The sequence below is a fragment of the Mercenaria mercenaria genome, chromosome 1 (assembly GCF_021730395.1).
Source record: "Mercenaria mercenaria strain notata chromosome 1, MADL_Memer_1, whole genome shotgun sequence".
NCBI lineage: Eukaryota > Metazoa > Mollusca > Bivalvia > Venerida > Veneridae > Mercenaria > Mercenaria mercenaria.
Genome location: NC_069361.1, coordinates 88,101,218 through 88,127,534, shown reverse-complemented (window position 1 = coordinate 88,127,534; position 26,317 = coordinate 88,101,218). Strand labels below are relative to the sequence as shown.

General features: G+C 36.9%; 1 protein-coding gene across 2 annotated transcripts; it reads left to right on the top strand.

Moving 5' to 3' along the window:
• Positions 1–4,782: 4,782 nt before the first annotated feature.
• On the top strand, positions 4,783–20,111 carry LOC123531393 (uncharacterized protein C19orf47-like). 2 transcript variants are annotated; one of them, XM_045312317.2, is made up of 9 exons: positions 4,783–4,874; positions 8,891–9,093; positions 9,363–9,429; positions 9,929–10,051; positions 10,584–10,793; positions 11,116–11,267; positions 11,727–11,934; positions 12,947–13,105; positions 16,868–20,111. In XM_045312317.2, the coding sequence occupies exons 1-9, from the start codon at positions 4,859–4,861 to the stop codon at positions 17,005–17,007; spliced, it is 1,278 nt and encodes a 425-aa protein (XP_045168252.1). In that variant the 5' UTR covers positions 4,783–4,858; the 3' UTR covers positions 17,008–20,111. The 2 variants fall into 2 exon arrangements, with proteins under 2 accessions (XP_045168252.1, XP_045168244.1); XM_045312309.2 differs by having other exon boundaries at positions 4,784–4,874; positions 10,581–10,793.
• The last annotated feature ends 6,206 nt before the right edge of the window (positions 20,112–26,317 follow it).

The window sequence follows — 26,317 nt, the reverse complement described above, 5'->3', positions numbered from 1 at the left end:
GTTATGCTAAAATAAAGAAATAAAACTGAACCGAAACTCTGTATTGCTGTACATCTTTAAAACGTCATGGCATCATTTCTATTTAAGAATGTTAACTTCCCATGAAATCGATATTCTCATGGGGAATAACTGTGCAACACATATCGCAGGTTTATATTTTTTGTATGTTATGAAAAAGACTTTATGTTCAGTCTTCTTCCATATATATGGACAGAGCCTGCCCGCTGATCTCAATAGGGAGAGCGTCTATCTACGGATCGCGGGTCATGAGTTCGATCCCCAGGCGAGGTGTATATTCTCCATGATAATTTGATAAAATATATTGTGTTTGCAATCATTCGTCCTCCAACTCTGATTCATGTGGGGAAGTTGCCAGTTTCTCGCGGAGAACAAGTTTGTACTGGTACAGAACCCAAGAACACTGGTCAGGTGAACTGCCCACCGTTAGATAATTTAAATACCTTTGGAAAACGGCGTTAACCCACAAGATAAAAGATATTAAGGGTAGATTTCTCGGAAGCACAGAGCACCACAAACACAGCCACAGAGCCACGCATTTACAAAGTAGGCCCACAACAAAAGGAAAAATATTATTGACGGGTTACTTCAAAAATCCAACAAGTACATTTAATTTTATGCAAAATATAGAAAAAGGGGGAGGAAGGGGTACGGAGGTGTGGGGGGGGGGAAGGGTACGGGGGTGGGGGGGGGGGAGGGGAAACACAATCATACAAACAAACAAATATGGAAAGACGTTATTACTGCATTTAATAACACAGTACGTTGTCAGAATGACGTGTAAGTATGGATAATCATTTTTTATCAAATGGTTGACATTGCTTATCCTCAAAAGTTCTATAGTTAGATAATTCTAACAATTCGGATATTGTTTCTATTTGGATTTACATGTCCCTTTATCTTATAATCTTAGACAAACTAAAATTTTGATAAGAGATATATTATTTAAATTTTAGTATTGTAAATTTCCCTCATAAAGAAGGGGATGTACCTAGAGCAACATCTCAAAGGTTCTGTATTTCTCAGTTAATATGATTAACTGGAGCGTACGAAACAACACGTCAGGACAACGCTCCAAATGCCCGTAAGAGTCTACCATTCCCTGTCATATACTTGTTAATATTTTACTAAATTTATGTCGGAATTCAATCTTAGTTTTATAATTTCACTTAATCTGAAAACACTCATCAAAATCTGGCCTTTATGAAACTTCGTAATATTGTAGGTAATTGAAAATTTTCAATCGTTTTTGGTAAAATCAAAATGTTTTTTTTAAGATATTCAGATATTTTGAGACATACCACATGTTTGGTACTCCGCTTTTTGTGCTAATACCTTAAATTAGACCATAAGGTCTTGGGCTTAATGTAATATTGTTAGAGCTTGTTGCCCAATCCCATTTGCTTTTGTTTTGTTGTATTTTTTATGTATCTGTTTGCATGAATATATAGGCAATGAAATATGGTCAAATCAAATGATCACATCACACATTTGTATACATTCAACTCGCCAATAGCGGATCACTGCCAATAGCGGATCACTTGACAATAAAAGGTTAATCTCTCTTAAACGTAGTGAGAGTATACAAAATTTAAGTATCCAGTTATATAGACTTATCACTTAGACAAAAGAAGATTGATCTAATCTAATGAGTTTGTGTTCCATGAGTAGATAACTCTTGCAACCATGTTTCCTGACTTGGATTTTAGCACTCTTGAATTCTTCAAAGTAGAATATTTTTGAGCATACCTCACAGTTTCTTAGGTAAAACCACACAAATTTGGTATCATTTTGAAAAGTGAAACAGGCTTTTATAGGAATGATGTGATTTTGATTTTTTGACTCACTTTCAGAGAAAATCAAAAGGTTGTTTATTCTGCTTAAAAATTAAAATCAATGCTTTATTTGATTTTGTAATGGTTGGTTTGAACGGGCAAATTTAGATAAATAGATAAGGTTCTATGCATCAGTATTTTGATTTTAGTTTTAAATATAGTTGGTGCTTATTATGCATAGAAATATAACAGTGAAATCTCCTGTTTGAAATGTAAATGTACTGCTTCTCATTATATTCTGCCTTGAAATGTTTATTTCTAATACCACAGTCATGTTTTGTCAGAAAAAAATCTACTTTTAAATGGATAGAAAATATGATAAACTAGGTGACCCCCTATTGGCAAAAGTAATCCCTTATTGGTGAATCGGACAGGTTTAAATATGTCTTCATATCTTCAGACATAAAAGATCGAGTCAGATAAACCAAACATTTATATCAATGCGAGCAATAGTTCTAAGTGGTAGTAAGTTTAGACATAATGAAAGTCTAAACATTCTTCGCTACATGCTAAAAGTGTAGATAGTGATCCGCTATTGGTGAGTTCTTAAGATTTGTTAGAATGTAAAAGGGTAGTCTTGCTTCATTAAAAAAAATTTCTATCAGCTAGTGTTGATCCTTAAAAAATCAACAAACAAACAAACAAACAAAACAAAAAAAAAAGAGAAAAAAGGGGAAAAACAACAAACACTGAAGAAACACTGAACTCTTAATTGAAGAAGAAATTTAGAAATTTATCCCGTCTAAAATGTCATCAACCAAAGATAAATTCCTTTGGATCAAGGTTAACCTAAAACGACTCTACAGAAGACGGGATAAAGCATTTAGGAAATATAAGACAAACAAAATTCCCAAGGAAACTTACCTTAGTCTCAAACATCAATGTAGGAAAGAAACCAAATTAGCATATGAAGAGTACCTTGAAGACATCCTTAATGTGAACGTCGAAACTGAACAAATGCAAGCACAACATAACAGACCAAACACCAAGAAATTATACAGCCTTCTCAAGCACCCAAAACAAGATTCCACTGGCATTGACACACTCAAACATGACAACAAACTTCACACACAGGACCCTGACAAAGCCACAGTACTCAATAAGCAATTTCAGTCAGTTTTTACTTCAAAATCTCCTCTCTCTGTGAAATCTTTGGCTGATATGAAGGTCCAGGATATCGCAGATACAGGTAAAGAGATCCCAGGAAAAGAAACGTCAGCCCACACAAACCTATGCCTGATATTGAAATTTCAACACAAGGTATCGAAAAACTTCATAGCAACCTTAATCCCCATAAAGCTGCAGGGCCCGACCAAATAAGACCGGTCGTACTTAAGAATATTAGCCAAGTGATCTCCCCTATCCTTACAAAACTCTTCCAAAAATCCCTGCAGTCCAGTTCTCTGCCAGATATATGGAAAATGGCGAATGTCGCTCCCATCTTTAAGAAAGGCTCTAGGTCAGACCCAGCCAACTATCGCCCAATATCTCTTACCTGTATCTTGTGTAAAACCCTGGAACACATTGTATCCTCTAGCATAACAAAACACTTCACAAAGAACACTATGTTCTATGAATTGCAGCACGGTTTCCGAGAAAAGAGGTCTTGTCAAACACAGTTACTAATGTTAGTAGAAGATATTCTTCAATTCTTGAACCTGAAAAGTCAAGTTGACCTCATACTCCTTGAATTTTCAAAGGCGTTCGATATGGTCAACCATTAAAAACTACTCTACAAGCTGTATTTCTATGGCGTAAGGGGTCATACTCTTAAGTGGATTAAAGCTTTCCTTGATAACAGGTCACAGTCAGTGGTAGTTAACGGGTCCACATCAGGCACCATACCAGTCTCCTCAGGTGTTCCCCAGGGTTCGGTCCTCGGGCCTCTCTTATTTCTTATCTATATCAACGATCTACCTGACTTTGTTAAACACTCTTAAATTCGACTCTTTGCCGATGACACGGCCATCTACCTTTCTCTGACTGTCTCTTCCCATTCAAGCCTACTACAACAAGACTTACAGCAACTGGAATTCTGGGAAACAAAATGGGACATGAAATTCAATCCGTCTAAATGCCAAGTATTACAGATCACTAAGCGTAAAACACCTATACCAACACAGTACCTTTTACACAAAACCATATTACAAACAGTACCATCTGCAAAAATACCTTGGCATAACTATATCATACAACCTTACATGGAATGACCACATTGACAACATCACCAAAAAAGCAAATCAAACATTGGGTTTCCTAAGACGTAACATCAAAGTGCACTCAGAAGGGTTAAAATCACAAGCATACAAAACACTTGTACGGCTCCAGCTGGAGTACAGTTCCACTGTGTGGTCCCCCCACTCTGAAACTTGAGTCTCTGATCAGCTTGAGTCTCTGCAGCGCATGGCTGCACGCTGGGCCAAGCGTGATTACGGCCGTACATCGAGTGTAGACAACATGCTGACTTCCCTAAATTGGCGACGCCTTGCACTCCGTCACACTGACCAGTGCCTGGTTATGTTTTATAACATCTTGCATAACCAGGTCGCCATCCCACTACCGGACTACCTAACACCCAACACTAGATCTTCCAGAACCAGAACCACTCATTCCCAGGCCTTTGTTCAAGTTTCACCCTCATCCAACTATCATAAATTTTCATTCTTCCCTAGAACAGTATATCATGGAAATGCCTTGCCCTCAGATGTTGTCAACTCGTCTGGGCCAGTGTTCAGTCAGGCTGTAAGCCATATTGAGCATATCTCACCTTAAATACACCTGCCCTATTTTTAACCTGTTTTTAACCATTCTCCTTCTTTCTTTTTACTACTACTTTTTTACTCGTTTAACATTCTTGCTAGTTGACGCGCAAAGTCTAGGTCCCCAGCAGGGGTTTTGGCTATATGGGAGATAGATAGATAGATAGATAGATAGATAGAACACGTTAATTCTGTACCGTAGAAGATAGGTACGGCTTTTGGACAGAAATTATTTTTTCTACAAAGATGGCCGCGTCAACAGGTAAATTCAGGAACCGCTACAAACTTTTCGGTTTTGACAAGCGTTTTGCATTAAATTCAGTTTTATAGATGTGATATAGTTTCTTATGTTGTCATATCTTTAGGTCTATATATACTGGTGTACCAGTAGCCGGACAGATTTTCATATTTCGGCTCCATTCATAGGCACGGGTCCAGTGTATATTTTTTTGTTTAATATAAAAAATCCCTTTTTTCACACAATTATACTTTTTATGTTAGTCAAATGAAAAAAAAATGGTGACAAAAAAAACCGGCCACAGTATCATATACATTGAAAAGGTGAACTATGTGAGCGTAACGCTATGTGAAGCTACACGGCAAACTTGTAGAACATTCCAAAACCGGAGTTTATACACTTGCAGCCGCTACCTGCATGATCGCACCTTCGAAACGGATAAAGCCTTCTAAAAATACTAAACTGACCCAATATATTGCTTTGAAAAACGCAGTACAAGTCTCTCCAAGCGAAATATTTCAATTATCCCCAGCGATTTCAGCTGCCAAACGAAGTGATAAAAACCAGGAACACTATCACTATCTGGAATGAAATCGCAAAGGATAACTGAAATTTTTTGCTCGTAGAGACTTGTTCTGTGTTTTTCAAAGCAATTTATGGGGTCAGTTTAGTATTTATGGAAGGCTTTAAATGTTTCAAAGATGCGATCATGCAGGTAGCGGCTGTAAGTGTATAAACTCCGATTTTGGAATGTTCTACAAGTTTGCCGAGTAGAGTGGTGGAACCTATGCTCGCGGTATTCCTATGCTCGCGGTATTTCGATAAATATGCTCACTGCAGAAGCACTGATAAAAATATTTCATCATGCTAGATTCAACACCGACCAGTGGTGAAATACCTTTACAACAAACGTAGCGATAGCCGCGCGTGTCGCTCACGTGACGTATACAGCAGCCGATACATTTTACGCAATCTGTATCCGTCGCACAAATCTCACACAAATATGTCAAAATCACTCAACTAAAGTTAGTTTTTTTTTGAAATCATGCATTACATTCAGATATAAGATACATTTAAGAGCAAGATGTGATAAATGTGGCGCCTGGCTACACTACGAGTGCCTTTCGAACCATGAAAAGGTCTTAGTATTTTGACAAAGTCCAAATGGTTCTTCCTGAGATGTAGGGAGGAGTAAATTTCCTACACACAAAAGAAGTGTAGAAAGCATTAGCGAGTTAATCACTGTCGTTGTTTGAATCTTTAATACTTGAACATTCTGTTTTTTAACAACATTATTATACGTTTTTAAGCTTTGTTCTAATAGTGACTCCATTTCTGTAAGGGAAATATACACATAGAGACACATACTAAATGTTATCCCAATTTATTTTGTTTTTCACATAATAAATGAGTAATGTTCTAAATATTATATTCGCATATGTTTGTTTGTTCATTTTTAGTCTACTGATTTTTTTTTCGTCCTTAGTTTAATCGATATTACATACTACCGCCAGCATAGGTTCCCTTCAGGGCGAATTTTCACCTTTTTACGTATGCCGTGTCGATAGCTCACGAGACGACTAAGTCACGTGATGACGCACATCAACAATATGTTTCGCTAAAAGGAGGATAACTTTATGTTTTTGCATAGGCAAATCGAATTAATAATTTTTTCTTGCTTTTTAAAAAGATTATATATGTACAAAATACCGCGAGCATAGGTTCCACCACTCTAGCTTCCCATAGCGTTACCAGGGCTTTTTCACCCTATCTCATGGGGCCGATATTCGGCCCCAATCCAATGAAAAATTTCCCAATTGAAATCAGTTACTTTCTGTTTTTCAATAATAATTCTTGCACAATTAGTTTTGTTTGCCGAGTAAATTAAACAAAATGTTGGAAAAACCAACTCGTTTCTATTTTTAGTAACGTGACCGTCTGCAACCTCGGCAAAAAATAATTACAAGATTTTGCTGAAGAAATGTGTGATTTGTATGCAAAAACCTCTCAAAATGCATAAAAACACAAATATTAATTGAATAAAGTACCCAATAAAGTACCCATTTTTCAGTATATTTTCCCAAATTTGACAATTTACCGCGTTAAAAATTCCCAATATGACCAGGGGCCTTTTTCCCAAAACCCCCTGAAAAAGCCCTGGTTACGCTCGCATAGTTCACCTTTTCAATTATATGATACTGTGACCGGATTTTTTGTCACCTTTTTTTTTTTTCATTTGTCTTACATATAAAAAGTATATTTGTGTGAAAAAGGAATTTTTTATATTAAACAAAAAAATATACACTGGACCCGTGCCTGTGGCTCCATTATTTCTTCAAAAAATATTTGACAAATTGCTATTTATTATTTATCGAATTTCGATCGTATTACCCACAGTATTAAAGAAAGAATTATAAATACTTCTGTTTTCCTGTCACTAACAATGTATTTAAAACGAGGAAAATACGAGAGCAAACTTTTGAAATCATCTCCCGCTTTGAAAGATAAAATACTATTAGTCTCCTCTTCCATCTTTGTTAACATCATTCTCAAAATTCATATTGATAACCCCACTTCTAGAAAGCCCTGTTCATGTTGTATCTGGACATCTAGACTCTGGCTAATAATTTTCTTTAACCGCACAATGGCCATGCCAGTTATTTTCATTATTCACATGACAGTCGTGCTGATTATTCTCATTATTTGCACAAAGATCATGACACATTATCCAAACAGCTTGCAGTTTTGTTGCAAATGTAATATCAAATAATATTCACATAAAACTTGAACAGGGTTGACATCAAAGCACGAGTATTTCCCATGATTCTGGTATAGATCCCAACCTCTAGAATCATACTATTCATAGATACCCTTAGACACTTCCTGATCAGAACTAGCCATACCGACAGAAACTTATTTTTAAAAATGTTTCAATGGTTTTGATTGAGGTGATTCATCAGAAGCATATTGCAGAATACTTCATCAAACTTGACCAAGAAAGGACAGTTATCACAATTCTAAATTATTAAATCACCTCCCCTGCTCTATCACTTAATTGCTGTCATCTTTCAGCTCTAAGTATTAAAATGTAAATGAACTCCTTAATCATTATGTCAAAAATGGATAGACGTCAAATGTAAAAGATATATTTAATAGTTTGTCACGAAACTGAAGAAAGAGTGTTTTTTCCGTTGGTTTCACCCATTAATATCACTATCAGAACAATAGAAATTAGAAAGTGCAACTTTTCAAGCAAATACTTGTTATTTATAACAGTAAACACAGGACTGATCCTTGTCAGTTACACAACTTTCTTCAGGTATTGTCAATTTGACATGGTGGACGAAATTCCTGCTTTGATTTTGTTAAATACCCTGGTAAAAACTTCAAAATTTATTAAAATTAACATAAATTAAAAATATTATGTGACAGAGGGTTCTTGTAGAACAGATATAAGTTATATATAATAACAAATCTTGGGGTAAAGTAGGGTTCTTTATATTTAGATATTTCATTACATGTATTGTAGAAATGCAGGGTGTCCTGCCAAGCAAACAAAGAGAAGCATTTATTAGCTATAGCAACATAAAACAAAATAAAAACAAATTCCAACAGGTAATTAGTGAAGAAAAATAAGCTACATGTGGAAAAATTACTTCTAAGAAATTAAGATTTTCTTATAAAAGAAGTTGACAGACTGAAAAAAACAGCTCATGAAAATTGAACTAAAATGAATTTAACCAAACAATTCATATACAAGGAACAGGACAATGGACAGCCTGGGATTTAATTGAGGTGTAAAGAGCTGTAATTCTGCAGAAAGAAGAAAAGGTCATAGATATATAGAGCATCAGAACGATATTCTTAGTCCCGAGGCTCAAGTCATGGTTTGGCTGTACATTTTTCTCACCCTGTGACAATTACTATATTTTGAGATGATAATTATCAATTTTAAACAGTATGAACGGGGTGGATTTTGTGGGTATTGGGTGTATGAAGCACAGCTGAAATATATGATGTGTTTTTAATATTTCTTTCAGATATGTCATTCTGGATAAAGTTTTTCAAAGAAGCTGGCATACCAGCAGGAGATGCAGCAAACTATGCCGTGACCTTCACTGATCATAGGATCACTCGTGCTATGTTGTTAGATCTCACAAAGGAATACCTCAATGATATGGGTATATCAATTCTCGGCGATGTCATTGCCATCTTGAAATACGCTAAAACTGTACATAGTCAGGTCAGTATAATGTTAGTATTTGAATTTTTTTGGTGAAAAGTTGAATTCTGCAGATATTTTTCAACAATAAGTGTCAATATGCAGATTCATTATTCATAGGTGCTGCAATGCATGTAGAAATCAGTGAACATCTAAGTAGTATTAAGTACTAAGTGAACTCAAATAGAATAAATGATTTGATTGACCACCTTTAAGTTACATGTATTAATACAAAATGCGAAAGAATATAAATTCTGTATGATGATATAAAGTTGAGACATGTGTTTCAGGATGTGAGGGATAGAGTGTTGAGAGATACATCTACAGTTGAGGTCATAACTCCTAAAAGATCTACACGTAAGTTTGAAAATATGCCCTTTTGATGAAAATAAAGATACTTGAGGGGTTATCTCTTCTACAAGTGCACTAGGTGTCAGTGTTTAAACCAGAATGCGCAGCAAACTCTCTCTGATGTTACTGCTTTTACAAGTAAAGTTATCTTCCATGTATAACCAAGATGCTCAGCAGAGGTATCAAAATGAAGGTATGCAGATAGTTACAGTTAACATTCTTTTGCCTTTGAGAGGTACAGAGTCATACAGAGCATTGAAATAAGATCTGTTCATAAAATTATATCCTTTAGTACTTTGTAAATAAAATTATTCTGATTTTAATATTTTCAGTTTCACTATTATACAAGCAAACACAATTACCTCTTCTTAATTAGAAAGTTAACAAGAAAAGATGCATGACTTATAAGTGATGGCTACATTACTTATAGGCCCTATACTTTGTAAAATTGTATGCAAGGAAAATTTTTTTGATCTGAAATGTTGAATGTAAATATACATTTTAGCTGCCAGTCGTACTATAGGTCACTATATAGGAAGTGGAGACAGAAGTGCCTCACCATCCCTCACACCCTCACCTAAAATATCTCGAGAACTTTCAGCCAGACTTGGATCTCCAGCTTTATCAGGTAATATTACTACTTTTATCTTTGTTGGTAAAATTTTAGGAATTTCTTCAAATTTAAGTGTTTATTCAAGCTGTGCCCTTTTTGTTACATAATTTTTATGTCAGTAGATTTGTCCCAACTCCTGATCAGTTTACTGTCCATCCATCCGTCTGTCTGTGCGTCTGTGTAAATTCTTGTTTTCTCCATATTTTGGCAGACTAGTTTAAACTCACCATATTGATTTGAAGTATGCCAAAAAGGGAGTTTTTAAGTGGCCTTTTAATACATTGTACTATAGTAACTTTCGAAACATTTGCATACTGTTATTTAAAGCAGTGCCTTCAGTGCAAGACCTAACTAATCTTTAATTTGCGTAAATGCTTTACTGACCAACCACTTCTCTTGTAATGTCAAAAGCTGCTGTATAGGTTTCCCCTTAATTTTCATGTGTTACTCTATACTGTAAAGCTTTAACTGAATACTATTAAATAAAGTCCTTTTTCCTGTAAATTGATGATGAAATGATGATTTTCTGCACAATTTTTTTCAGCAGAAACCCTCCCATCACCCTCAACAATTAAAATCACAACCCGCAATATTCCAAAGGAGGATGTTCCTGTACCAAAGAAGAACCGACGTGTGTTCCCAGAAGATGAAGGGCATTATACCATCAACTTACCTCAGGGTACAGCAGCGAAAACAAAGAAAATCCTGGCTCAGCAAAGACAGCAAGCTGAATTACAGAGAATTCGAGCTGAGGAAGGTTAGTGTTAGACACCATATTGTACAAAAATTATGTAAATATGAAGATAAGCCTCTACAATGGCAACTGTTAACTGAAAAGACCTTAAACATCGATGAATACAGACCTGGTATTGATTCAAGAGGATAGATCAGAGGTGAAATTAGACTGGGGAGCTAATTGTAGTGTAGTTGTGTTATAGAACCTCTGGCCTTATCTAGTCTTTATTAAATTATTTTTATTTTGATGGATTATACAATCCAGCACTTGTGTAACAAGCAGCCATGCAGTTTGCTGACTGAGAATATGTTATACTAGTATATGGTTTTGTTGTGCATTTCAGAAAAGAAGAGAATGAGCAGTAAGCAGACATCTGTGTTTTCTCGACTGGGTAAAGAGAAACCTCAGACAGTGATCACTTCCTCCTCATCACAACCATCAGTGACTATTACAGGTCTGGGTAACATCAACATGCCAAGTTCATCAGCTGCTCAGGTAAATTCATACTATCCAATAATAAATGTTTTCTGTAGTAAATGGATGAAACATTGAAAAAATGTGTGTAATAATGCAAGTTAAAGTATTGGGTAATAACAAAATTATCAGTTAAGTTTTTCATTAGACTGGCATACTTTAACCTTCGTTCAGTGTGTTTAGTTCAATATATACAGCATTTACCTTCCAAGACACAGCAGGTTAAACTGGCATATTTTGTGTTCTTTCATACCTTCCATTTGTGACAGTTTTTAGCTTAGTGTCAGTAGGTGGTCAGATTTGATACCACTTAGAGGTTTATAGGAATGCAAGGTTGGCCAGACTTTGGAAGATGAAAATCTGCTTAATAATTGAGCATTCCCAAGTCCATTGTAGTCTTAGGTATTTAGGGTTCAGATGAGCTACTTAAGGTATGTGAGACTAGCGGAGAAAATAGTGATTGTGTTTTGTATTTTACAGCAATCCATATTTGCACGACTTGGTGGTAAGACGACAGTGAAAAGAGCAGCCACCTCAACTGTCACATTTGATGATGATGATGATGATGTTGTAAGCCCAAGTAGTGGAATACCTCTAGAATATGCTGGTGTACTCAAAGAGTCTCCATCCAAGAAAGCTAAACTAGAAACTGTGAAAAAGCTCAAAAAGACAGCACACAAAACACTTGGTGAGGATTGCCCATTTCATTGCAAATAAATGTGTTCTTCACAGTAACTCAGTATATTAAATATGTTGATCAATTTGATTTACATGTAATGATTGTAATATTTGGAGGTAAATTTTTCTCTGGTAAACTTCTGACCATGCAGAAAGGTGTAATGGATATTGCAACAGTCTCTGCCTTTTTAATACGCCCATCTCTGAAAGAGTGGGACGTATCATGTGAACACCCGTGGGTGGGTGGTCACCGTCCAAAGCATGTCCGCTCTCTAAGTCGAACAGTTTTCATTCGATCTTCACCAAACTTGCTGACAATGTTTGTGGGCGTAATAAATCGGCCAGGTTGGATAACCAGCCAAATCGCCAAAGGCGCTCTTGGATTATGGCCCTTGAATTACCAAAAAAACTGCGAATTTAGTCTTGTCCGCACTCGAAGTCGAAAAGTGCATATGGGCCATCTCTTTGTTAACCAAATGGGACCGTTTCGTCTGGCATCAATACACCTTACAAGAATGAATTGATACTAATACAGATGTAAAATGTGACCATTCCTCATCTTCAAACATCACCTGACCTCAGTTTGACCTTGACCTTGACCTCGTTTTGGACTTAGGTGCAAAATCTATCAACAAGGATGCCACTTGGGGCATCAAGCATTTATTTAACGCAGCTCCTTGTTTCGTTTGGAAAGAAACTCGTGTAAACTTCTCTAGTGTAGTGAAAAACAATAGTAGTAGTAGTAGTGATTTTTTCAGAACTAATATGCATATGAATCATTGTTTCAAATATTTCCTCTTCTAGCCAACCATTTATGCCAATCATTTTCTTTGGCTGGTGGGAGGAATAGCTATAACGACTTAGCTCTTGTAGTTCTGGAGTTAGTTCTTGATTGTTAGTTTAGTATGTTTGACTGCTGCATAATTATGAACAGGTAAAAGTTAATGCTTATAGAGGAAGTTAGTTTGAAAAAATTTTGTCATCAGTATTATAAACTTCGATGATAATGAATTTTATTTCAGCCAAAGCTAAGGTTGTGAAACCAGTGACTGCTGGTGTTCTTGCCAGTGAGTCCTCTCAATCTGGGAGTAATGTGAAGTCGAGGCTCGGACCTAAACTGGCAGAGGTTTCCAGTACAACACAAAGCACACCAACTTCCTCATCAAAAACATCACAGAAAGGTATATATACAAAACAATCTAGTAAATGCATTTTTAGCTCACCTGAGCCAAAGGCTCATGGTGAGCTATTGTGACCACTCAGTGTCCGGTGTCCATCGTGCATTGTCCGTCCGTCAACATTTCCTAAAAAAATCTTCTTGAAAACCACTGGGCAGAATTACACCAAACTTCACAGGAATGATCCTTGGGTGGCCCCCTTTCAAAATTGTTCAAAGAATTGAATTCCATGCAGAACTCTGGTTGCCATGGCAACCGAAAGGAAAAACTTTAAAAATCTTCTTGTCCAAAACCACAGGGCCTAGGGCTTTGATATCTGGTGTGTAGCATCATCTAGTGGTCCTCTACCAAGGTTGTTCAAATTATCCCCCTAGGGTCAAATATGGCCCGCCCCGGGGGTCGCAAGTTTTACATAGACTTATATAGGAAAAAAAGTTTAAAAATCTTCTTGTCTGAAACCACAACTCTTAGACCTTTGATATTTGGTTTGTAGCATTGTCTTATGGTCCCCAACCAAAATTGTTCAAATTGTACCCCTGGGGTGAAAAGAGGCCCTGCCCTGGGGTCCCAAGTTTTATATAGACATATATAGGAAAAAGCTTTAAAAATCTTCTTGTCAGAAACCATACAACCTAGACTTTTGATATTTGGAATGATGCATTGTCTAGTAGTCCTCTACCAAAATTGTTCAAATTATGCCCCTTGGGTTAAAAGAGGCCCCACCCTGGGGTCACTTAGTTATTATGTGAGTTATATAGGAAAATACTTAAAAAATCATCTGATCCTATTTCCAAGACTATTTAATTATAAATACCTGATGACCCCAAATAATATTGTGTCACTTGATTGTGACCTTGACCTACTGACCTACTTTCTTGTTTTTAGCCCACCTGTCACAAAGTGACAAGGTGAGCTTTTGTGATCGCGCGGTGTCCGTCGTCCGTGTGTGCGTGCGTGCGTCCGTCAGTAAACTTTTGCTTGTGACCACTCTAGAGGTCACATTTTTCATGGGATCTTTATGAAAGTTGGTCAGAATGTTCACCTTGATGATATCTAGGTCAAGTTTGAAACTGGGTCACGTGCCATCAAAAACTAGGTCAGTAGGTCTAAAAATAGAAAAACCTTGTGACCTCTCTAGAGGCAATATATTTCACAAGATCTGCATGAAAATTGGTCAGAACGTTCAACTTGATGATATCTAGGTCAATGTCGAAACTGGGTCACGTGCCGTCAAAAACTAGGTCAGTAGGTCAAATAATAGAAAAACCTTGTGACCTCTCTAAAGGCCATATTTTTCATGGGATCTATATGAAAGTTGGTCTGAATGTTCATCTTGATGATATCTAGGTCAAGTTTGAAACTGGGTCACATGATGTCAAAAACTAGGTCAGTAGGTCTAAAAATAGAAAAACCTTGTGACCTCTCTAGAGGCCATATATTTCATGAGATCTTCATGAAAATTGGTCAGAATGTTCACCTTGATGATATCTAGGTCAAGTTCGAAAGTGGGTCACGTGCCATCAAAAACTTGGTCAATCGGTCAAATAATAGAAAAACCTTGTGACCTCTCTAAAGGCCATATTTTTCATGGGATCTATATGAAAGTTGGTCTGAATGTTCATCTTGATGATATCTAGGTCAAGTTTGAAACTGGGTCACGTGCGGTCAAAAACTAGGTCAGTAGGTCTAAAAATAGAAAAACCTTGTGACCTCTCTAGAGGCCATATATTTCATGAGATCTTCATGAAAATTGGTCAGAATGTTTACCTTGATGATATCTAGGTCAAGTTCGAAAGTAGGTCACGTGCCATCAAAAACTTGGTCAGTAGGTCAGATAATAGAAAAGCCTTGTGACCTCTGTAGAGGCCATATTTTTCATGGGATCTGTATGAAAGTTGGTCTGAATGTTCATCTTGATGTTATCTAGGTCAAGTTCGAAAGTGGGTCACGTGCCTTCAAAAACTAGGTCAGTAGGTCAAATAATAGAAAAACCTTGTGACCTCTCTAAAGGCCATATTTTTCATGGAATCTGTATGAAAGTTGGTCTGAATGTTCATCTTGATGATATCTAGGTCAGTATCGAAACAGGGTCATGTGCGGTCAAAAACTAGGTCAGTAGGTCTAAAAATAAAAAAACCTTGTGACCTCTTATAGAGGCCATACTTGTGAATGGATCTCCATAAAAATTGGTCAGAATGTTCATCTTGATGATATCTAGGTCAAGTTCGAAAGTGGGTTACGTGCCGTCAAAAAGTAGGTCAGTAGGTCAAATAATGAAAAAACGTTGTGACCTCTCTAGAGGCCATATTTTTCATGGGATCTGTATGAAAGTTGGTCTGAATATTTATCTTGATGATATATAGGTCAAGTTTGAAACTGGGTCAACTGCGATCAAAAACTAGGTCAGTAGGTCTTGAAATAGAAAAACCTTGTGACCTCTCTAGAGGCCATACCCTTGAATGGATCTTCATGAAAATTGGTCAGAATGTTCACCTTGATGATATCTAGGTCAAATTTGAAACTGGGTCACGTGCCCTAAAAAACTAGGTCAGTAGGTCAGATAATAAAAAAACCTTGTGACCTCTCTAGAGGCCATACTTTTCATGGGATCTGTATGAAAGTTGGTCTGAATGTTCATCTTGATGATATCTAGGTCAGTTTTGAAACTGGGTCAACTGCGGTCAAAAACTAGGTCAGTAAGTCTAAAATTAGAAAAATCTTTTGACCTCTCTAGAGGCCATATTTTTCAATGGATCTTCATGAAAATTGATCTGAATGTTCACCTTGATGATATCTAGGTCAGTTTAGAAACTGGGTCATGTGCGGTCAAAAACTAGGCCAGTAGGTATAAAAATAGAAAAACCTTGTGACCTCTCTAGAGGCCATATTTTTCATGAGATCTTCATGAAAATTAGTGAGAATGTTCACCTTGATATCTAGGTAAAGTTCAAAACAGGGTCACGTACCTTTGAAAACTACGTCAGTAGGTCAAATAATAGAAAAACCTTGTGACCTCTCTAGAGACCATATTTTTCAATGGATCTTCATGAAAATTGGGCTGAATTTTTATCTTGATAATATCTAGGTCAAGTTCAAAACTGGGTCACATGAGCTCAAAAACTAGGTCACTGTGTCAAATAATAGAAAAAATGACGTCATACTCAAAACTGGGTCATGTGGGAAGAGGTGAGCGAATCAGGACCATCATGGTCCTCTTGTTTAAGATACAGCCTTGAAATATTGATGACTTACACAGTTTTGCACACAAATCGTAAAACTGAATTTCATTGACCATGAATGTGACCTACTGACTTTCTTAATATTTTATCATCAGTTTGACATTTGAAACATGTAGCACATATTACTCAGGTGAGCAATCCAGGGTCATCATGACCCTCTTGTTCAACTTTTTATGCTCATCTAAGCTGCATACCTTTCGCAGGTAGAAATAAGGTTTAGTTTCAACCATTTTTCAGTATCAAACAGAGAAGTTCATTGAAAATTCCTTCCTAATTCTAATCTTCAACAAACTTGGTCACAGAATATCTATGTTTTTGTGTAATTGGATCAAAAAGCAATTAATGTCATGTTTGTAACCAGAACCTCTGATCATGATAATCATGTGTGAAATTTCAGAAGAGTCTTCATTTGCTGAAACTTGATCAGGTAGAAGATTAAAAAAAGATCGAACAAGAGCATTTATTGGGTGATTTTAGATAATTTTATATTCAGTTGAATAAAAAATGACTGTTTTTTTTTTAACAGGAACTCAGGGAAGACTTGGAAGCAAAAACCTGGATTCTATCACAATTACTGTGGACACAACTTCGAAGGCAAAGGTTGGTTCAGCCTCATCCAGTACTGCAACAGGTGTGTTCTCAAGGCTAGGCAAACCTAAATCATGAGACCAGGCCATCCCAACTTGTATTTTCTTCAGCTAATGGGATTTGGAACTAATGGTTGTATCTGTGTAATGGACGATCATTGATAGAGCAGTTCCATGAGTGTTCCCCATTCTGCTTGACAGCTTATTCTTAATGGTTCCTGGCACTGCAATAACTGATTGTTCTTTGTGGTTCCTGGCATTGAAGTTGATGATGGTTCCTGGTCCATGTGACCTTGACTTCAGATTCCAGCCAGGTGGCGTTACTGTGATATTGAATTGTTTAAAACTTGTGGAACATGAAAGAAGTATTCAAGTTGTATTTGAAATAACTTTGACCTGAATCTCATAAGAATGTGTTCAAATTGTCTGTAAACCAGACTGTATTCATATGAGAATAAAAGTTTATGTATTATGGAGCTGTATGAAATTTGTTTGAAGAATATAATTCTGCAGATAACAAAAAATGTAAAGAGTTATAGAAACACATATCATTATTTTCTGTAACTTTGGCCATTGACATTGACAGGCAGTTTTAAAACGAAACAGAAACTGCATATTAAAATGCCTTGTCTTTGTAAGTTTTCTTAAGAAAGCCAAATTTTGAAATACACCAAAGTTTGAATATTTTACTGCACTGTTTGTAAGTTCTTGGGTATTTCACCTGTTATGTATTTAGTCTTTGCAAGCTGGATTTCCTTAAAAAAATCAGTGATGTAATTTTTAGAGATGTTGTTTACTTCTTCAGGCCATATTTATATCCCCACAAACGAAGTTTGGGGGGTGGTATATAGAAGTGAACTTGTCGGTCGGTCTGTCAGTCCGTTGGTTTTCATGGTTTCCAGACAATAACTCATGAAAGGCTTGACAGATTTAAATAATTTTTGGTACACAGGTGTAACATCAGAAAAATACAGGTCAAGTTCTACTTTGAGGTTAATAGGTCGAAGGTCAATGTCACAATGACCTGAAACAAACGGTTTCCGGATGATAACTTGAGAACGCTTGGGCCAAGGATCATGAAAATTGATACGGAGGTTGGTCATGACCAGCAGATGACCCCTATTGATTTTGAGGTCAGTAGGTCAAAGGTCAAGCAAGTTCGGCTTTGACATTGGCTTAGTTCTGTGACAAGGCCATATTGTGGAGGTATAATTTGTCACTTCTGTGACAACTATTTATAGCTGACCTGAGCCAGTAGTGTTGAAGGATGAACTGTTTCTGTTCAGATTTTCGTTGAACAGTTCCCAAGTGGATCTAGGACAACTTATGTTTGAAAAGAATTGAATCCACTTTTTCACCATTACACGTTCGTAAAAGGCAACAAATAAAGAGTCTGAACACTTGATGGTTAAGTTCTTTTTTGCACCTTATAACCTGGTGGTGTGTGGTAAAACGGAAATAAACTTTGCTCAGACAAAATCTCCTTAGGTAGAAATGAACTTGGCGTGGATTTTCCACCAGTGGTTGTTTTCTGATGTCTAGATTATTTCATAGATAAGTTCTTTGAGTTTTATGAAAGTTGTTGTTAATATCAATTATTGAATTCCTGGTATTTATTTTATACATAATACATGTGCTCGCAAAGAATGACAGCTGTTGCTTCAAGCAAGTACTTACAAATAAAGGTAACTAACTCTTGATAATCTGATAATAAAATGAGGTATCACTGAGTATTTAGGCTCGTAAGAAAATGTTGCATATATGAACAAGTGTTGTAGTACATAGCAGGTAGGATTAGTAAATGTGTAATTATATTAATCTGTATTATCCATGCCTAATTAGTTTGGCTTGTTTTCTATATATGTTTTTATTAGAACTTTGAGAAATCTTACCAGAATAATGTGACTCAATATTATTGTTCCTTGTGGGACTATCACCCTGATTGTTAATGCAGGGTTGTTTTTTTATGCCCCCGAAGGGAGGCATATAGTTTTTGAACTGTCGGTCTGTCAGTCTGTCAGTCTGTCCGCAATTTTCGTGTCCGGTCCATATCTTTGTCATTGATGGATGGATTTTCATATAACTTGGCATGAATGTGTACCACAGTAAGACGACGTGTCGCGCGCAAGACCCAGATCTGTAGCTCAAAGGTCAAGGTCACACTTAGACATTAAAGGATAGTGCATTGATGGGCGTGTCCGGTCCATATCTTTGTCATCGATGGATGGATTGTCAAATAACATGGCATGAATGTGTACCATAGTAAGACGCCGTGTTTCGCGCAAGACCCAGGTCCGTAGCTCAAAGGTCAAGGTCACACTTAGACGTTAAAGGATAGTGCATTGATGGGCGTGTCCGGTCCATATCTTTGTCATCCATGGATGGATTTTTAAATAACTTGGCATGAATGTGTACCACAGTAAGACGACGTGTCGCACGCAAGACCCAGGCCCGTAGGTCAAAGGTCAAGGTCACACTTAGACATTAAAGGTCATTTTTCATGATAGTGCATTGATGGGCGTGTCTGGTCCATATCTTTGTCATTCATGCATGGATTTTAAAATAACTACGCATAAATGTGTGACACGTGTCCGCGCAAGACCCAGGTCCGTAGGTCAAAGGTCCTAAACTCTAACATCGGCCATAACTATTCATTCAAAGTGCCATCGGGGGCATGTGTCATCTTATGGAGACAGCTTTTGTTTTAACTTGCTTAAGCTGTGAAACTTGGGTGAGCAGTCTAGGGCCAACATGTTCCTCTTGTCTAAATGTTAGAAAGGCGAGGAAAGAAATATCACACTAGCTCATATTACAGTTGTTGTTTAATTCATTGCGTTTATTCTGTAATTTTGTATGTTAATTGTTAAACACGATATCTAAAGGCAGAATGAGTTTTTGTGTCAAGTTTTATTGACGATGGAACATGCAAAAGGTAGGATGGGTTGTTTTTTTTGTCTCAAGTTTTAATGACATCAAGGAACATGCTCTTGAGAGAACATGGAGGTGACGATTTTGTATATTTTGCTCTGTTTAATTACTTTATGATTTATTTAGCAACCCAAATTTTGTGTTTGCATATTTATTTTCAAAGGTTATATTCTGGCAGATAGTGGGCCAGCTTCAAATACTAGATGTAGCTAGCAATAAGATAAATTATTTTAGCAATATAATACCAAAAATCAACGTCTTTGCCTTGTTTTATTTTAAGACATGATTTTTAGCTTGCCTTTATGCTTCTGGGGCTACACCAGTTCAAAAACGAAAGCGTATGTATAACACAGCAAACTGATTCATTACTACAGTGTTAATAACCGTGTTTTCATAATGGCCCAGTGATAATCCCTTCAGTTTGTAAGTAATTTAACTGTGTATAAGTAAAGGAGCAAATACAGAAGTTTTACACTTGGCAACATTTTACAGCTGGTAGATGTTATATCAAAGATTTTAGGAATATGTCAGAAGTTTTCAGCTTGCCATTACCAAACTTTCTTGGGCTAAACCATTTAAAACACAGCAGCATAATTATGTACAAGGTAAAATCTGTGATAAGATCCTTTGTAAGCACAGAGTGCAACCAAGTAAAAATAATGGCACAGTTCAATCAAGTTTGTTCATCAGAGATATTGAAATGTGCAACACCCCTCATGTCCCCTAGCATTGGCTTAAGGATTACATGGTGTAATAGCCATATTTCGTATCTTGTAACTGGATGATAATATCTAAATGAAATTTGGTCACTTTAAAGACAGTCAAAATTAAAAACGTTTCACCGAGAGATTTTTCGAATTTTATCATTTTTAGGGGAGATAATCGGTATTGAAGTTAACATTGATGCCTATGGCAAATATCTGATTTCTTTGATTATGAGAATCTGAGCTTGAGTTTCGAGAAAATTTTGCGGTAGAAAGCTGCATTATATGATTCTGATATAAATATAAAAAAGAAATCGAAAATTCACCGTAGGGAAAACGAGAAAAATATTTTTTCTAGTTTTCAGGGGAGATAATTCATGAAAAACCAAAATTATCAGGGGAGGTAATCTGAAGGAAATTTTTGAGAACTTCTGTCACTATATAACTTGTCAATATGCACCTTATTTCTTTTGTTTGACATTTTCAAAGCTTACATTATCAAGTTGTATGTACGCTTTTGGTGAAATTGAGGCCTATTATGGGTAGTCATCCTTAAGCTGAACTCGTCATTTATGGCCTCCACACAGCACTTTTAATTGCTGTTGACCACAGACCCATTTGTTCTTTCAGTGTAAATAAACATTTCTCTGATTTTTTATGCCCCCGGCATCTACTGATGCAGGAGGCATATAGTGATTGGCCTGTCCTTTCGTTCGTCCATCCGTACGAGGTTAACCAAATGACCGTTTCGTCTAGCATCAATACCCCTAACTAGAATGACTTGATACTAATGCAGATGTAACCTGTTACCATTCCTCATCTTCAGACATCACCTGACCTCAGTTTGACCTTGACCTTGAACTTGACCTCGTTTTGGACTTAGGTTAACCAAATGGGACCGTTTCGTCTAGCATCAATACCCCTAACTAGAATGACTTGATACTAATGCAGATGTAACTTGTGACCATTCCTCATCTTCAGACATCACCTGACCTTAGTTTGACCTTGACCTCGTTTTGGTCTTGGGTTGCTTTGAGACAAGGATGCCACCGGGGGCATGAAGCGTTTATTGAACGCAGCTCCTTGTTTCTCATTATGGTCGAGTGACAGAGTAACTGTCTTCTGATGCAAGGCTGCATAGTACTAGAAAACTCTCACCACTTTATCTCTTTAGTTTTCCATTGGGTTCAATAATTCCAGGAAAGGTCAAAATAGTCTACAAGACAGTAACCATTTAGGCAGGCCTGTTGTTTCAGCAACTATGAAAAAAATCCTGCCATTAAGGATGTGGTAGAAGATATTAGACACGTTTCCAAAATAGCTTACACTACAGGCATTTCAAAAAGGGCCGTCCATCATATTCTGCCCGACCATTCGAGGTAAAAGGTTTGTGCTAGATGGGTTCTTCGTTTGGCAGCACCAGAACAAAAATCTTAAGCATTTAGATTGAAAAAACTGCTGAAAAAATTAATACAAAAATTGTAATCCCATTAAAATTTCTGAGTTGCTCATTGGGATGAAACTTTTGGTTTATTATTTTGAGCCGAAGCTTACATAACTGACAGAGTTAATGTCAGGCCTAACAAGGGGAAAAAATTCTAAGAATTGATACGCCATTTTGTTCCATTCTAGTGGCACCATTTTATAAATGCCTTGCTACCAAAAAGCACTAACAGCTATTAAAAAAATCTGTCAAATTAAATGCCCAGGTGATGGTTTGAAAGGCATACAGCTTATTAATGACAATTCATCTGCCCACAAGTCAAATTGTGCAGTCTTTCTAAATCTTGGAACAAGAAAGGTTATTCATGTTGTACCGCCTCATACAAATGTAGCACAATAGTAGTGTCTGCTTTGAGTGCAGGTCGAGGGTTTGACCTCTTGCCATGTCATAGCAAAAAAAGTGGTAATGGTAGCTCCCTTGCTTAGCACTAGATATTTAAAGAGTTGTACCAAGAGGTAAAATTAGCACTCATATGTTACTGGATACCCATTTTTTTTTGCAAGAGCTTTGTAGCTCATGTCTGTATAGTTTACCTTTACCTTTGAGCACCCACCTTATACTCCTGACCTTCGTCTCTGGGACTTTTCTTCCATTTTCCTACCTAAAGAAACTTCCTCACAGGTAACACTACACCACCAGAAGTGCCCTTGGTTCTCCAAGGGGAGACTACTTTGCAGCATTTAGGTCATGGATAGCAAGACTGTGTTTCTGTGCAGGGAGAATACTTTAAGGGAAGAAGTGAAAATTGTCTTCTGGAGGTGTCTCATAAGGCTATTAAGGTATAACCAGACCGAGAACAAGAAATTAAATGGCTCCAGAAGACAGAAGAAGTAAGGAGCTTAACAAGTGCATGAGAAATTGTTGAAAGTAAAATGCTAACACTGGATAACAAACACTTCATTACAACCTCAGGTTCAGGTGAGCTTGAAAAGTAAGTGGCTTAAGAACAAGAAGACACAAAAGAACAAGAGCTGTCTGAGGACAGCAACACTCCACTATTAAGGTAGATAAGATAGCTTACATACAAAAACTTAACCAAATCGGGACACTGATGCAGATGATGCGTGAGTCCAATAGCTATACTTATTCCTTGAATAGAGTCGGGCTTAGAAGGGGAACAATTTTGTAAAACCGATTTATGGAGCCTATGCCTTGCATGTCAGATCAAGACAGTGAACAAGTGTGTAAAGTTTCAATCCATTCCCATTCGAGGGTACTGAGATACCAGATTATATATAAAGATATAACCAAACATTGCTTAGTCGAAAAAGGGGAATTATTTTCTTAAAAAGCAAAATAGAAACATGTGCAATATAAGTCAATTTATCACAGTGAATAAGTGTGTGAAGTTTCAATCCATTCCCACAAGTGGTTACTTGAAACACCAGCTAATATCTGTAAAACTGATGGATAGTACTCCCTAAAATTTGCACTTATTCCAACTGAAAATGAAAGTATATACACCTCCTCTCGGAAGTGAAGCGACCTATGAATTTATGCTGAATTCCAAGCAGTGGTTGCCGAGACATACTCTTGACGATGATGGTGCTATTGTTTACTAATGTTGAACAAGAGGCCCAAATGGGCCTTAAGTCGCTCACCTGAGGCCGACTGACTTAATTAGATCTTGCTTATGACAAAGTATTAAAAAAAAAGATTTTTTTTTTCTTTTAAATTTTAAATATAAAGACATTTAAAAGGATTTCTATTTTTAGCTCTAGTGGCCCCTAAAAGGGGCCAAGTGCCCCCATCTGAACAAACTTGGGAGAGGACTACATAATTGTGCTACATGCCAAGTTTGATGAAGATCCATCAAACGATTCATGAGAAGAAGTCGTTTCAAGGTATTTCTATTTTTAGCCCTAGCAGCCCCTAAAAGGGGCCAAGTGCCCCCATTTGAACAAACTTTGGAGAGGACCATATAACGATGCTACAGACCAAGTATGATGAAGATCCATTAAGCGGTTCATGAGAAGTCATTAAAAGGTATTTCTATTTTTAGCTCTAGCGGACCCTAAAAGGAGCCAAGTGCCCCCATTTGAAGAAACTTGATAGAGGACCATATAATGATGCTAAAGACTAAGTTTGATGAAAATCAATCCAGCTGTTCATGTTAAGAAGTTGTTTAAACGTATTTCTATTTTTAGCTCTAGCAACCCATAAAAGGGGCCCAAGTGCCCCCATTTGAACATAATTGTGAGAGGACCTTATAATAATGCAACAGACCAAGTTTGATAAAGATCCATCAAGTGGTTCATGAGAAGAAGTCGTTTCAAGGTTTTTCTATTTTTAGCTCTAGCAGCCTCTAAAAGGGGCCAAGTGCGCCCATTTGAACAAACTTGGGAGAGGACCTTATAATGATGCTACAGACCAAGTTTGATGAAGATCCATTCAGTGGTTCATGTTCATTTAAACATATTTCTATTTTTAGCTCTAGCATCCCCTAAAAGGGGACCAAGTGCCCCCATTTGAACAAATTTGTGAGAGGACCTTATAATGATGCTCCAGACCAAGTTTGATGAAGATCCATCAATCTGTTCATGAGAAGAAGTCTTTTTCTATTTCTAGCTCTAGCGGCCCCTAAATGGGGCCAATTGCCCCCATTTGAATTTATTTGACAGAGGACCTCACCAGGATGCTACAGACAAATTTGGTGTTATTCTGACCAGTAGTTTTAGAGGAGCTTACAACGGACCATCCACCCCATATTAATAGCTATGGATATTTCCATCAACCATTGGTTGGAATTTAGCAAAACTTCATAGGAAGCTTCACTATCAAGAGATGTGCATATTTTCTTCGTGTGCCGGTCGGATGATTTTTCAGTTATTAGCTAATAAAGGGCAATAAATCTGTGAAAAATCATCCAACTGAAACACCAAGTAGTATGGCTAAATTCCAACCAGTATTTGCTGAGAAATACTCTAGACAAGAATTGTATTACAGTATACTATTGTTGAATAATCAAAGGGCAATAACTGGGTGAAAAATCATCCAACCAGAACACAAAGGTAATATGCGCTTAGTAAAGCTTCCTATGAAGTATGAGATACTGCGGACAAGAACTGTACTATAGTATACTACCGTTGAATAATCAAAGGGCAATAACTGTGAAAAATCATCCGACCGGTACACGAAGAAAATATGCACATCTCTTGATATTGAAGCTTCCTATGAAGTTTTGCTAAATTCCAACCAGTGGTTGATGAGAAATATCCCTGACAAGAAATGCGGAATGGACAGATAGATTGACGAAGTGGCGACTATATGCATCCCTTTTGGGAGTAAAAAAAAAACAACAAATAGGGACGCGGATGCCGAAGCACGGGTGAGTCCAATAGCTCTACCTATTCTTTGAAGAGTCAAGCTAAAAGGAGATGTAAGTAAATTAAAGAACATGAGGTTGTAAATGGAGTAAAGATAAGAAAATACAGGCCAAATAAGAACAAGAGGGCCATGATGGCCCTATATCGCTCACCTGTTATCATTGCACTTGAGGACAAGCAGGTCCTCAGAAAAATTTTTTGTTTGTTTGTTTTGGGTTTAACGCCATTTTGCAACAGTAACCTCAGAAAAATATCTAAGTCCAAAGGACAGTAACATTTAACCAAAAAGAAAAAAAAATTCTTACAAGGTACAGATATGTCAAAATACACCTAAAAATTGGAGGTACCATCCATGTTGTACCACAGAAAAGTGGTCTCAGTTTTTCCCTACGGCCAATAATACAAGAGGACCATGATGGTCCTGAATCGCTCACCTCTTCCCACATGACCCAGTTTTGAGTATGACAACGTTTTTTCTATTATTTGACATAGTGACCTAGTTTTTGAGCTCATGTGACCCAGTTTTGAATTTGACCTAGATATTATCAAGATAAAAATTCTAACCAATTTTCATGAAGATCCATTGAAAAATATGGTCCCTAGAGAGGTCAAAAGGTTTTTCTATTATTTGACCTATTGACTTAGTTTTCGAAGGTACGTGACCCTGTTTTGAACTTGACCTAGATATCATCAAGTTGAACATTCTCACTAATTTTCATGAAGATCTCATGAAAAATATGGCCTCTAGAGAGGTCACAAGGTTTTTCTATTTTTATATCTACTGACCTAGTTTTTGACCGCACGTGACCCAGTTTCGAAACTGACCTAGATATCATCAAGTTGAACATTCAGATCAATATTCATGAAGATCCATTGAAAAATATGACCTCTAGAGAGGTCAAAAGATTTTAATAATTTAAGACCTAC